The 14,894-nt window shown below is 50.2% G+C and overlaps 1 protein-coding gene across 1 annotated transcript in view; it reads right to left on the reverse strand.

Moving 5' to 3' along the window:
• Positions 1 to 225: 225 nt before the first annotated feature.
• Positions 226 to 14,894, reverse strand: part of LOC108631354 (homeotic protein proboscipedia) — a 28,373-nt gene continuing 13,704 nt past the window's right edge. The window contains exons 2-3 of the mRNA XM_018035199.2: positions 4,257 to 4,399; positions 226 to 4,168 (exon numbers count right to left, since the gene is read on the reverse strand). Coding sequence (XP_017890688.1) covers positions 2,231 to 4,168; positions 4,257 to 4,399 — 2,081 coding nt within the window. The 3' untranslated portion in view covers positions 226 to 2,230. The remainder of the gene's footprint in view (positions 4,169 to 4,256; positions 4,400 to 14,894) is intronic.

Raw genomic sequence — 14,894 nt, forward strand, 5'->3', positions numbered from 1 at the left:
ATCGTCTTCTCTCAAACGATCCTCTCATCTTGTTTTCGCGTTCTTTGCACGAAAGTCGTGATCATTGTTTCGATCCGCGTCGACAAATTATTTTTTCCAACGCGAGATTATTTTTCCATTAGAAAATTGACCGTAGATTTTGTTTGGATCGTAGGGAGATCGACTGAATCGCGAGGCGATGGAAGGATAGCAGTGGGAATGACAATAAACGCGTTTATACTTCGTAATGATATCTTTTATTATCATCCATTTCCATGTCCACTTACGATCGGTTTTATCGCATGATTCGTGGATGAGCGTTGAACGAAAAAGGCGAACTGTCAGAACATCAGGAGGGTGAAGAAACAGAAAGAGACAGTTCGGTAATTGTATTTGCGATTGCGTGAACGATTTTACGCTACGATCGTCATCCTTTATCGCGATTACGTTCGTTCTCTGTTCTCTCGCGGATCGGAGCTGAGAAGCTCGTCTCCGATCGACGATGGAGTTGGAGAATCGAATAAATGCGTGTTCTCGGGTGTATCTACGTGTACGCGTTTACAGGTGTATCCGTGTGTACGATTATCGTAAGCGCGTTATGTACAAAGAAGTTTTCGTATGTAAACGACTCGCGACTCTGTTCTAAATGACATTTTTATCAGTTTACTTTATACAAACCAGATACGATCACTGGCTCACTATTAAATATTTCCCGCCGTGTCGTGCCGTTCAGCTGAGAATCGACAGCGTCTATGATCGAAAAAAATATTCGCGTACCATCGACCGTCGAACGTCGGCGGTATGAGAATCCAGATTTAATTATACCAAAATCGTATTTCCTAGCAAAGTGCGTTTCGCGATAAAGAGAATAGCTATCGACAACGGAACCTGTAAGAATCATTTTTGTCGCTCGCCTATCGGTCTGTCTCGTAAACGTCTTAACTATTGTTTCATTGGACGACGCGAGCCACTTTAACCATTCGCTTTATATTCTGTCATTTAAAAATTCATAGGCGTTATTCTTTCGCTTTCAGATTTAAACGCGAGGCAACAAAAAGTTAACAAACGAAATTAAAACTTTGACGTTCGACGGATCGTTCAGTCTCTTCCAGGTTTCAGAAAAAATTATCGGAGCAACGTCGAAACGAACTTCTAACAATGTTCTCCTAGTTACGAGCGCACTTTCCTTGCGTTATTTTTTACGCGACTCCTTTCGTCCTCGGCACACTTTCCTTCGTCTTTCTTTATCGCACTAGAATTTTTATGTACACGTTATTTCACTAAGAATTATTGCTCGTCGTTCGCCGGCCTTCGCGCAAATTCCCAAACAAGGTATTTGCGTCGTTATCGAAGCGATACGGTAACGATCACGCCCGAAGCACTTGCGAACTCCGATCACCCACGAAATTCGAGTAACTGCGCCCTATACAAATTGTCCTTCCGTTAAAAAGATTGCACTTGCACCTCTTCGTTCCGTTCTAACTTTAGTTATTCCCTAATTTATTTACACACGACGCTCCGCCGCGTCGAGTTCGCGAGTCGCACCGTTGACGATCGCTCGTCGGCCGATTCGGCGAACTTCCGTCGCGTCGTTCGCCCTTCGGTGATGGCGACCTGGCGAAGCAATCGTTTAGTTACGGACGGAGATGATTGCGACGGCCGACGCGAAGATCATTCCTAGCCAAACTATGTTTTAAACATCCCAACGATGTTCCTCGGTGTACAAGCTTATTCATAGTTTCTCCTCGTCCATTCCGAATTAACACGTTCGTCTCGCGGAAACTTCGATTTGAATCTATGCAACGGACGACCTTCTCGCACTCGAAATGGTTTTCAACGAGATCTATTCCCGCGATGATTGGACGATCGCTTTTCAGCAATTCTTCGTACTATTTTTTCCAGTCTTACTTCGTCTTTGATTGCGTATCGTTCCTGGTAATTCCTTCTACTTATTCGGCAAAAATCAGTCTTCGGGCATTGTTCGCGATCTAAATACTTCTGTGTTCACCGTAAACGATGTTCGTTTCGTCGCAATTCGTCGATCGTTTCGGTCGGTCACAGGGAAGTTACTTCATAACCGCGATCATCGCAAAGATCACTCGTCGCTTTGCGATCGTTTGCCGCATTAAGAATGCTCTTCTTTCGAACGTCGGACTCTCGCTCATCGGAAGCACCCGAATCAGTACAACGCGTTCAGCAGGCACTGTTCGTCGCTCCAATCCAATTGACAAGGGTTCTCCGTCTCGTGGACTCAGCTGAGTTGATAATATTCCGGCGCGAAGTCGTTTGCCAGGTTCGTCAGGAAGTTAAAATCTGACGAGCTGTTGCTGTTATCCGCCGAGGGCGGCGGAGCGGAAGTGTGAACCGGTTCCGCGTAAAAATTGCCGTAATTGTACGATTCCGCGGTGCCGTCTGCTTGAGACGCGGTTCCCGGGGGCGTGATGACGGCCGCGGTAGCGGCAGCGATCGCCGTCGCGGTCGTGGTCATCCCGGGCGCCGGAAAAGGATCGGGCGAGGAGACGTAGCTGTTCGGAATGTTCGATGCCTCTCCACCTTGATGCACGTGCTGCAACTGACTCGTCTGCTCGTAGTAGGCCGCGTTGGGATGACACTTGGCGCCGGTCCTATAGTCGCCGGAACTCGGGTGCATGGGTGGTTGGTGCGTCGCGTAGCCCTCGGCCGTGTGTTGCTGTTGATGTTGCTGCTGCTGTTGCTGTTGCTGCTGCTGTTGCTGTTGGATATCGGTGTAATAGTGTTGACCGGTCTGCACCGACACGGCGGCGTGCCCGTGAGAAACCAAATTCTCGCCGGTGGAGTGATACCCACTGCCGCTGTTGGGGTAACCGTAGTTGCCCGGCGTCATGTAATTCTCGGCGGTCTGCTCGTGTTGACCGCCCGAATAGCCTTGATTGGCGCCGTAAGGATTGCCTCCTTGCACCGACCGGTGGTGATAAGACGCGTGGTAAGGCGTACCTGCTTGTGGATAGCCGTTGTACTCTCCCCCGGTATTGGCGTACTGACTTTGTTGTTGATGGAACTGCATGCCAGCGGCGTTGTACATCGTTCTGGATGTGGCGCTCGTCGCCGAACGAACATGGTGACCCACTCTGGACCCTATCGCTTGATTTTGTCTAGCGTAGAGCGGGTGAACTTCGCCCGGATACGAAATCCTAGGTTGTTGATAGGTGTCTCTGGAACAATAGTTGCCCTGAGATTGGGTCTGTTGCGCGACCGCTGGAACGTTTTGTCTATTGGCCACTACTCCGTTTCTGTAATCGATGGCCGACGCGGGTTGATAGACGTTCTGTTGTGGAAAATGCGTCTGGCCGTTACCGATGTTCCTCGCGCCGTGAGGAGGCATGGTCCCGGCGTTCGTCGACCCGTGCAGCATAGGAGCTGCGGCGGCAGCGGCCACGGAGCTCGTCGACGAAGGCGAACTCCTCGGTTTCTGCATATACGCGGCGTGCGCGGCTTGAATACCCAATGGACTTCCCTGTTGCAATTGTACCGGAGTCCCGGGAGTAGACGAAGGCGTCAGGCTTCTCGCGGAGTTCTGACCGGGTAGCACGGGCGTGCTCACCGTTGAATCCGGCATCGCCAATAGCACCCCGTTGCTGTTCACCGAGCAAAGTTCCTTGGTGTTAGCCGACGGAGACTTTTTGCTCACCGATATCTGCTGTTTCCCAGGGTTCGGACTCTTGCGACCGCTTTCCACTTTGATCCTGACGTCGCCGACGATCTTTTTGGTAGCCACGCTCGGCGACGTCACCTCGCTCCCGTCCTGAGACCTCGAATCGTCGTCGGCTATCATCTTCTCGAACGAGCTCGAAACGCTGTTCGTGCTACCCACGCTACTGGCCCCGTTACTGTTCGCGTTGAAAGCCGGATTCCCGTTGTTGCTGCTGTTGTTGTTCGTCGCCGAGGGCGTATTGTTGTTGTTATTGCCGCTCCGATGACCGGAAGTAGCGAGCTCGCTCGCGTCGCCGGATAACGTGCTGCCGACGTCTCCGACGCCGGATATATCACAGTTGTGACAGCTCTTCTTTTCGTCGCTGTCGATCGCCCTCATCTTCTCGCCCTTCGTCTTCTCCATCCCGTCGGACGCGGAACCATCCTTCTCGTCGCCGTCCTCCTTACTCAGGGTTTGTCTTTTATGTTTCATTCGCCGGTTTTGAAACCAGACTTTGACCTGGAATCAGCGAAACAACGGATTCGTTCGCGGTCAGAGGAAGTAGACGGGGTTCTGACGCTTGGTTATTTCTTTGAGTCGTTCTCACCTGCCTCTCAGTCAGGTCCAGGGACGCGGCGATCTCGATTCTTCTCGGTCTGCACAGGTACTTGTTGAAGTGGAACTCCTTCTCCAGCTCGAGCAGCTGCGTGTTCGTGTAGGCCGTGCGCAATCTTCTCGGCAAGCCGTTCTCTGAAAAATAACCAGAGGCGTTTCTCTATTTCTTATTCTATCAGTGAAACCAACGCGAGAAAAGGGACGCCTTCTGGTATCGTTGTATCTTTCGTATAAAAAAAAAGAAGACGGTCAAGTTCGAGAGGGTAAAGCGGCCGTAGAGCACCCTTGCCAACACCGTGACCAGAGTCTAAACATGCACTCGGCGATAGCTACCGCGCGCTGCTATCCGGGTACAAAAGCGAAACGTTCGCTTTTTGCTCGATTACGGCACACTCAAACGGCCGCTTAATTAATGATCATTTAGGCGTCGTCTCGGCGAGGGGTGGCGTCGGAAGCCGATGGCGCGAACAATGCGCCGGCCCGTATAGGGAGAGAAAGCGAGACGTGAATAGTCCGTGCGAACGTTCGAACGACGCGCGACGCGTCCCAACTTTCGTCCAACTTCTCCAGCGGGTGGTATTTCCTCGTCGATGCGAAACATCTCTGGTAATTATTATCCGGATAAGAAACTTGTCGCGAGATAACGAGGAAACGCCGTGGAAAGGAAGAGGAAGGGACGGACGATCACGATCCTGCGGCCGGCCGGTTTCCACGTAAGAAGCCTCGCTCGCGCGCGTACAGCGATGCGATCCGCGCTGGCTACGATGTAAACAATCATTAATAGTCCTCTATCGTAATTACAGCATTTTACCGAGCGGCTGACGCTCGGGTAATATTTCAATCAAAGTCCGTATGCTCGCGCGTACCTAGTCGCGATAGTCGGAAACACGTATTCGAGCGGCCGCTGCCGCCAGTCCCTAGCTCGACGCAAAATTCAGTCAGGATAACGTGCGCGAGCCGGTCCGATAAAGCAACGTGGCAATTAACTTTGCCGTTCGTCGTTGGGTTACTTCGTGGGAATCGATTTTTCTACGTTGTAACAACGCGACGGTTATTTTTTTCCTCGACTGGCCTTTTCTCTCTCTCTCTCTCTCTCGTTCCTCCAACCGCGCCGCGAAGTTTCCTTTTTCCTCGACGATGACGAAACAGCCGTCGCGCAACAGTCGCCGTTGCTTTATATGAAAATCGAAGTTGCTCGCCTTGGATACGCGACGTTTAACGCACCTGAAAATAAATCGTTCGCCGTCGCGAGACTAATTGAATCGTTCGTTCCGAGAAACGTCATTTTTCTTCCACTCCGTTCTTTTATTTCGTTCGATAGGTCGGTGGTAGGTTGATAATATAAGTTACGCACCCCCCCTTTCCTCCCTGGTTACCTATCTCTCTGTACCGCGACGCGACGGAACAATTCGATCGTCAAATTTTCTGGCCAATCGACCGTTTCGCGTATCGCGATTGATAGCCGATCACCGCTTTTTCACTTCTTAACTATTACGCGAAAGTGATTTTTTCTGGAGAACGTAAAACGTAGCGAAAAAGAAGAACGATGAAGAGCGTAGAAATACAGCGGGAGAGGTTGGGCTCGGTGGTTTTCGAGGGTCGAGATGCTAAACTACCTGATGGCGTGCGAGTATATCGGAGGGCGGTGGACGCAGGGGTGGCGTACGCGGCACGGGATGAGTCGTCGGGACTCGAAGGAGTGGGATAAAAAAGAAACGGCGGGCAGAGGGTGAAGGGTGGACGTTGCGAGGGGGTGCGACTCTAAGTCCGCGCGTGGAGCTTTCATAGAGTAACCGGGGGTCGGTGCGCGGGGGTTGAAACGTCTCGCGAGTGACACGGCCCTTATCGATATTTCCATCTCGGGATTTGCCCTCGTCGATACTCTTATCCGATCGACGCGAAGACTTTGCGAACGCTGTCCGCGTCCTTCTACGGCTAACGAAAAGTATTTTCGATGCGTCCACCGTAGTTTTCGGTAGGTCCGTCTAGACTTTACTTTAAGAACATTGCCTTCACTTTTCTCGAGAACGAATTTTCAGGATCTTTGAACACGCGCCGGTATTACACGAGCGTACGTGTAAACATCTCGAGATAGAAATAATCGCGTTCGTCAATCGTGACTCTTGGAAACGATTAAGTATATTCTATGGACGCGTTTATTCGAGTTATACGATTATACGATTATTTAACCCGTCGCGGAACTTGGCGCAACAAATTCATATATCACTCGTCGTTCTTGTATTCGTTTCACGTCTGGCAATGGGAATTTAGCTTACGAAACGAACGTACATTTATCGCGACGCATTATCCAGCGTTACGATACAGTCGAGAGGAGCTATCAACGTATCAGAGATACCTATTCTTTCTCGACTCGCATCGCGGATTCGTTAATTATGCCGGTTAAAAGTCAAGGTCGTCCTGCCTATTAACGCGTCGCATCGGTCGACATTTACGCTCCATAGCCAGCGTAGACGTATGTATTCGCGTTCCATCGGAGGCCCCGGTGCAATAACGGAACGCCGCTGCAACCGACCATAAATCATCTCGGGCTCCTATGAAATTAGCGGCACTGTGTTTTCGCGTGCGAATTCACCGGAGGAGAGAGCGAAGTTCCGCGGCTCCGGAATTTATAGAACTCCGATAAAACGAGCTTTCGGTGGAGTCTGACTTAACGCGGTACGCTTCACCGACTTCGCCTTTTCGTTCATTCTTTATTTTTCTTTCTCTCTCTCTCTGTCTCTCCACGATTCCACTTTTTCTCGTTCTTCGATGTTCCCGCGGATCGGATCGATCGATCGCGTTCTCCTCTCGTCCCATTAAGTATCGTCGTGGCATCGTTATCGCGAATTCGCATCGGAACGCGCCGCGCGCGGCAGTGTTCGATATTGCTCGAACGACGATAACGCGGGAGATTCCGGAAAGCGGAATCGCAATAGTCGTGGAAATATCTCTCCTCGTTACCCAACGGCTAAGTCGAGATGGTTTTCGAGATCTTCCAACTACAATTTTTAATATCCTACGAAGAATTTTTTATTCAGTTGGGAATATACGTATAGGACTATTAGTGTATTGAGTTTCCGTGGCATCGGACAAGTATTTGATGTCCGGTACTTTTGTATCCGTGTAATCGGACGCCGTTATTAAAGAATGATGCTATCGATACGTCGTAGCCGTTCCAGCGAATGGTAGAGTATCTGAGGAACGTAAAACCTGACAATAACCATTAAGCCGACTAGCACGCGTTACATTCATTTCCCGGTAAAACTAATTGCAATCTCCATCGAGCAATCCCTCCGTTCATATCAGTTTCAATCCACCCATTCACTCTTCATTACCATTGGCGACCGTTGCAACGTTAACCACGCGTTCCAACTACCTCGGAGACCTTTCGTTTCTCCCATAATAGTTCGTCTCGCTCGATGAATATTCCACTGCTCGTTCGCTCGTGATTATTAAAAATATTTTAATCGCTTCGCTCGCTCGAAACAGGGGATTTGGCTTGAGCTCCGAACAACGTTCGATCGACAATTTTCAATGGGAAATCGCAGCTTGTCTTCGATGGAACGAACCATAATAATTATTGAAACCGAATGGCTGCGCGGATGGAAGTTGCACGCGGAGAGGGTGGAAGAACGGGACAGCGCACGGTGAAAAGAGAGGAAGGGTGGCGTGCTCGAAACTCGGCAAATCCCGCGGCCGGGCTTTTCAGAGGGATAAAGGCCGGGTTAGAGGAGAAGGGTGCGTGCCGCGCGCGAGATGGAAGTATCGCGTGATTGACGCGGGCCTCATCAGCATTTCGGGTTTCCCGCGATTGGCTGGACGGACCTGTCAATCAGCCGATATTCCACGCCTATTGGCCCCTCTGTCCTCTGCCACGCTCCACGCTTCGTACTTACCCTCGTCCCTTTCCCCGGAACGATTCGCGAACGAACTCCCGGAGTTTTTCGTTATTCCGGCGACGCTCGCCGATTCGATGTAAACGTTTAATCCGCAACGAGTGAACATAAGTATGGTTTTTCCGTACAACCGTTTTGTGCGTTTCATCGAAGCGTCGCTCTTCCAACGGGAATCAAAACCGAAACGACGAAACGAATTACGCGTTACGAGGAACATCTTTCGTGTGACACCTACGACGCGTCGCGTAATCGACTCGAATTCACTTGAATTCGCTTGCGTAAACACGGCGGAAAAGTTTGAAGAAATCGGTCGCACAATGACGAAACAACGGGACGGGGCGAGGAATTACCGATATAAACTACCGAGGCGAAAGCTATTAATCTTTCGTGCAGCGCGCGGTTTTTCAAGGCGCGAGAAAACAAATTACGCGCTCGCCTCGTGTGTGTTCCGCCGCAACGTTCCAAGACGTATACCTGCGCGCCTACCTATAGGGACAGGGAGAAGAAACGCGTCGCACGCGAGCCTTTTGTCCCCCAACCCTTTTACGCTGAACGCGAGCCTAAATCGCGAAAACAAATAACGAGCGGGCGGTGCGTGTAAAAAGGCCGACGCGGCCACGGCCTTCGAGCGATTCTTTCTCGAGCTCGCGCTATACCACCCAAGCAACGAATACATATATTAGTCATCGATGACGCAAGAGTCCGTAAGGAATGAAAATAAGAAGCCGAGTACAAAGGCCGTGATTTATCGCTCGTCCTCGTACGATTTTCTCTTATGCCTAAGACGGTTTCGAGAACGATTTCTGTCAGGGAGTCAGCTGCTCGACGCTTCTTTCGTCGCCGATGCTTGCGACGATGAAAGCGTCTTTCGATTCGCTCGCGACGCGGTAAATGACTCGATTAAACACGTAATCAATTTCACGGGAGTTTCTACATCTCGTCCGAAGCAACGACGTAGGTTCGGATGTTAAATGGTCGTAATATACCATTGTCCGTTCGAAAGGTTCATCACTGAGAAACAAAGTATTTACCGTTGGTAGCTGGGACAGAAATAGCTGCGGGAATCGCTACTTTCGCTAGGAACGAAAATATCGTTGCCCGATAGTTTCGAGGCTCCGGTTCTAGCTTAACCCGGTAGCCGGATGAACCGTCAGATTTTGTACCTCGGGACGACCGTCGAGTGACGGTTAACGTCGGGAAACGCGCGACACCGAAATAGAATTCGTATTTTGGAATACTCGTGACACGATCGTGGCAGGAAAGAAATCGCGGAAAGAGAGCCGCCGGTGGGACGACATTATTGGAGGAACGGTGGTTTTGTTAGAGGGCTCGTCACTCGTCGAGCGAGTACCCGCCGTCGGCCGTCGCTTCGCGCGGTTCTCTCAGTGTGCAACAAAATGATAAAGTGTCGCAAAGTAAACGAGCTCTCGGCTATAAAGGGTTAATTTTACTCCGGGATCGTCTGTTGGAATTTATTCTATGTAGCTACGAACACTACCGGTAGAAACCAATTAAGCTTAGTATCAGACGTGAGAAAAGTGTACGATAAGAATTTTTGTAGGATAATCGCGAAAAAAATAGTTTGCGATTCTTTCGTCCCGTTCTAATACCCGGTTCCTTTTACATGTCCGACTCGCCGGACCAGTTCCCGGTAGACAGGTGGGAAGGGTCGCACGATGGCCGTCTTCGTAATTTGTCTTTTGTTTCCCCCTCGGCCCGTAGGAAGAAAACTTGCGGGCTAGAACAAAGGGCGGAAAGAGGCCGCTCTTCTATCGAACAACGACGACGCTACGCCGGCTTCCTTCTCCCCTTTTGCTTCGCTCCCTATTCGTCTCTCTTCGTTTCGTTCGACGTCCGAGGGCCGCGCGTAAACGAATGAAAAATGAGCGACGATACTTCGAAACAAACGAGAAGACAGTCAGTTCCGTGTTCGGGAACAGGTAGAGAGCCCATATTCGCCGCTAACGGATTTTAGTTCTCGAGATCCTCGATCGCTTTGCCAACGATTCAAGACGTCTTATTTTATCGCGTGTAACAGAGTACAGCGGTAGATTATCGCGAAACGAAGTATTACGACGAAGAAACGACGAGACGCGATTCGAGGAACCTGTAAAAATTATTCATCGGCCCGATGAAGGGTTGTCGCGCAGGGTGGATAAATTGCTGGAAGAAACGCGCGAAGGATGGGAAGGGGTACCTAGTCCCGTAAACTGTGGCTCATTACAGATTTATATACGAACGAGGTGTAGCTTGGAAACGAGCAAGGGAAACGAACGTAACTACGGCGGTATCCGGAACGGTCGTCGCTTTGCTCGCTTTTCGGGGCCCCGTGCGAGCTATACGTATAATCGATGGACGGTCGGGCAAGGCAAGAACCGACGAGGCCACAGACCGCAAAATATTTGCCACCTTGCTGCTCCAGTTCCCAGCCAATTCCGTCGTTGATTTAGGTATCGGGTATCGCAGTGATAAAATGTACTTAGGTTAATCGCGATGTAAAAGCGATTTTAAACGTTGAACTCGATCTTTGGTGACGCGTCGGTTTTATTAGTTGCACCGATCCAGGAGATCCTGGAACATCCCCGTGTCGGTGAGAACGATCGAAAGATCGCATGTGGGGAATAGCGCGTTCGAGGGAACGCGTTTTGTTTCGCGTGCAGAGGATCGTTTTCGTTGCGATGCGATGTAGGGAAGGAGGGAAGTCCCTTCCGTTCATTAGGAGCGGGTTCAGCACGCGTGATGTCTCCGCACGGGCCGGTACATAATACGTGGTATACGCGAGAACCGCGTAACGACAGGGCGCACCTTGTTATTACCGGCTTCCTGCGCGTCGGCTCCTCCGCCCCTCGTCGCTTGCTCGCTCGCTCACGCGGCCCTGCCATTTTTCGCGGGGTTTCTTCTGAGAACCGATGCGATGCTCGCCGCATTAGCATAACTTCTCGTCGGTTCTGGCCGAGCGACGCGCGGGCAAAAACCTGGCCGTACGAGCCCAGCACGAAAAAAAAAAAAAGAATGTACGCGAAGGAAGAAAGTCGAAAGCAACGACGACGCGGCGACGAGCACCGAAAAGGATACGCGAGGGTCGAGAGGGGGCGGGAGATCGTAAAAGCAGGAAAACCGCGACGAAAAATTAATGAAAGGGCAGGAAAGACGAGTGGGAGAGAGGAAGAGAGAGGGTAGAGGAGAAAAAAAGAGTGGACGCGGTGGAAACGCGGCGAATGCAGCTGCCACGAGAACCGCGGCGGCCATGTTTGCCGCGTGCAACGCGATTATGGTGGCCGCGAACGGGATAGCACGCAGGCCCTTCTTCTTCTTCCTCCTCTCCCTCCCACCACCTCACCCTCCTCTCCTCTCCTCTTCTTCTTCTTCTTCCTGCGAGAAAATTGGGTGCACCGAAGAAAGAGGGAATCTCGCGGCTGGGCGCGCGCACACTGGCCGGCCGAGGCCGAAAGGCGTGCCGATGCAACCTGCAATCATCGGGGTGGAGCGACCACCTTCGACCCTTACCGCGCGTACATTTCTCCGATCTTCGCCGTTTCTACCGCTTTTCGATTCTCTTCGCGTTCCCAAAATTTGTGCGCGATCCAGTTCCTCGATTTCAAGTAGTACGAGTCAACGATCGGACGACCCGAGGTTTACGCGTTCGTGAGAGACGCGAGGCGAGTTACCGCAACGACGCGGTAAAGTAATCGAACGCAGAGAACCGTGGAAGAAAGTGTATGCGTATCGTAACGATCCGAGCGCGAACTCGGTCGAACGAACCGAGGTTCTTATAAAAATGTATGAACCTGTCCCGGGGACCTTGCGGGCCGACGCTAATTACGGGTAAAGGATTTATCGGGGCCGGATCGCGGGTTTCTGAATCGGGGGAAAAATGCAGCTCCGCGCCGGGCAGAGGAAGCCACGTCGTTTTGATTCATTGCCGTGCGGCTCCGAAGAATTGCCGGTTACACGCCGCGGCGCGGCAGTGCCAGTGGCGGCCGCTTCATTTTTACGATTCCAATCTGTTCGTTCGTTCGGCCGCGATAACGAATCCGTGCCCCGCATCGCGTTCGCCAAAGCCGACGACGATCACGCGAGCGTACAGTGGCTTATCGTACGATGCTTTTACCAATATAATATACGGCTCGTATACAATTTTCAAATAATAATTCGTTGTCACGATCGTATCGTGGAAGAAATTCAATGAAACGTGGGAAGTGCGAGTATATTTTATAAAGATCGTATAATCTGAGTAACCTAAGTAAACACGTGTGTACAAATCCTTTCGAATACTTTTGCGAGATATCGCGTAACAGAGGACGATGGTAGGACCGTAACAGTTGCCGTTGCTTTTCTGCTCCGACAGCAACCGCGATCGCTTCCGCGCGCCGCGCTGCGTCGCGGAAATTATCGTGCTATACCACTGGCCGAGATAAACGTCACGACGCGCCTGTTCACTAGTTCGCTAATGATTCATCGCTGCTACTCTGATCTCTGCTGCAACTGCAGTGACAGTCGAGAGCTAGCGAAGTTACGTATAGAATACACAATTTACCGACGAAACGTTGCATACATTGGAAACCGACGTAGTCGCGAGATAATTCGACGATTCGTTGGATGGATACGTGCGAGAACGAAAATACGTTTTCTGACGAAACGGAAAAAATGACGAAAAGCGATTAGTATTCGGTCGGTGAAGGAACGACACCTGTGCCAGCGAACTGTGTAAGCAGAAATAGTCCGAGATTCCCGGTAAATAGATTCGTGACGCGAGGAATAGCTCGCGACACCGATGGAACGAGCAAACGACCGAGTCGCGGCCTCGAGCTAGGAAGGTTCGAGCGAGTAGGAAGAAAGCTCGCGGACGTATGACCGATCGCGTCCATCCGTCAGAATTTTTTCGGTATTTCGAGATAGTGGCGCCGGCTAATATTCGCGGATACGCTCGCGTACGTGTACGTAGACGCGCAAGTAGAAAACACGCGACTCGCCCCGTAATCCCAGGCGATTTGTACGAGTCGTCTCCTCGAGCCTATCTAATTACAGTGTACTATGTACCCGTGCAGCTTATTCTAATCGCGAACGCCGGGAGGAACCTTGGAACGCGATCAATTTCCGCTTTCGCGTTGCCTTTTCCCTTTTATCTCCCTCGGCAAGTCGAATACCGTTTGTCCTTATCATAATTTTTGAAATCATAGAAATCGTGCGAACGATCGTCGCTCGTCGTCCAAGTTTTTCGCAGAAGATCGCCGATATATTTCTGTGCAGCGTACGGTGCAGCGGTCTAAAACCAATTCCGTTTAAATATTCGAAGGTATCGTTGCGTAAAAAATAAGCGGGGTCGATGGGAAACGATTCTCGAGAACGAAGGGTGGCACGCGGAACGGGAGTGGTCTCTAGGGGGGATGAAAAGCGCCATCTTCCCCATTAGACGCGAGATTGATTTTGCGAGAGGCTCCACGCCGTGTAACAGGCGGACCAGCGCGGTGAGCGCTAATGTGATTAAAATAATCCGACGATAATCAAAATACAAAGGGCCCGGCCAATTTCGGTCGAGCCCCGCTCCGGTCTCTCTCTCCCTCGCAATACCATTAAGGCGTCCACGGAAAAATAACCCTTACCCTTACGAGCGAATCATTGACCGATTATCGATCAACCTCGATCCCATTTCCTATCTCGTCCCGGTATTTTTTTCCTTTTCTCCGCTCGCACTTTTTCGAACAAACGCGTTGGTTGTATTCTTATACATCGGTAAGGTTTATTTTCTTTCAACTTTATCCGCGTTCGTCCAGGTTCTCCAAGTTCGGTTCTTGCCTTCTCGGCGAGTCCTCCGGTTCACCCGGGGGGATTGGAAACTCGTAGGCGGATAAAAAAGTTTATTTTAATCTATACAAATTTTAAATCCTCCGCGACTCACCCCTACGGCGTTGGTGCAAACTGTCGTGACGTAAAATAAGATCGACCGACCCCCTCCTCCTTCGGGACGTTTGTTTCCTCCCCATTCCTTCCTTCTTCCGTTCCGTCGAAAATCCTCGGAACTTTTACACCACTGTTTATAAACGACGAATCGTTGCAAATAAAATTATTTCTTTTGTAGCGCGTCTTCGTTTTGACAATGTCTCGTCCATCCGGAGAAATTAATCTCGCTCAAACGTTTCGTCGTCATTACGTGGCGTGGATCGATCGAAGAATAAGCGGACACCGACTTGTCGATCACGGTAATCGGCGCTAATTGGCTGACCGTTTCCCATCGCGTTGATGAGCGATCGCCGAATCTGCTTCCAAAATTTAATGATCGCGAGAACATGCTTACAACCCGTGTTGGAAATTACATACGCTTATAGTCCAACTGCGAGAAAGCGAAGTCACGATCCAAGTCGCTCGATTGACGCTGACGAAAATTTTTTTTTTCAAAATCTCGAAAAATGCTTCAAATAAAAGTTGTTTTTCTTCTAACTTCGATATTTAACGAGTTACGTATGATTATTTGGCATTTTATTGATGTTGACTAAATCCGACCATCCCAGCGTCGAAACGGCGAACTTTTGGCAAAAAATTTCATTTTTCCTTAATTACTCCTAAACCGTTGAATCTACGGGAAAATTCTATACAACCTTTCTTGTAGAGGACGACGAGATCTACAATTTCCATGTAAAAAATTTTCGCTAGCATTAATATTTAACGAGTTATTGACGAAAAACGGAAAAACAGTTTTTTGCAAATTACTCGTTAACTATTAACGCTAGCGAAAA

This window comes from Ceratina calcarata, unplaced genomic scaffold (assembly GCF_001652005.2).
Source record: "Ceratina calcarata isolate Rehan_Ccalc_2016 unplaced genomic scaffold, ASM165200v1 scaffold88.2, whole genome shotgun sequence".
Taxonomy (NCBI): domain Eukaryota; kingdom Metazoa; phylum Arthropoda; class Insecta; order Hymenoptera; family Apidae; genus Ceratina; species Ceratina calcarata.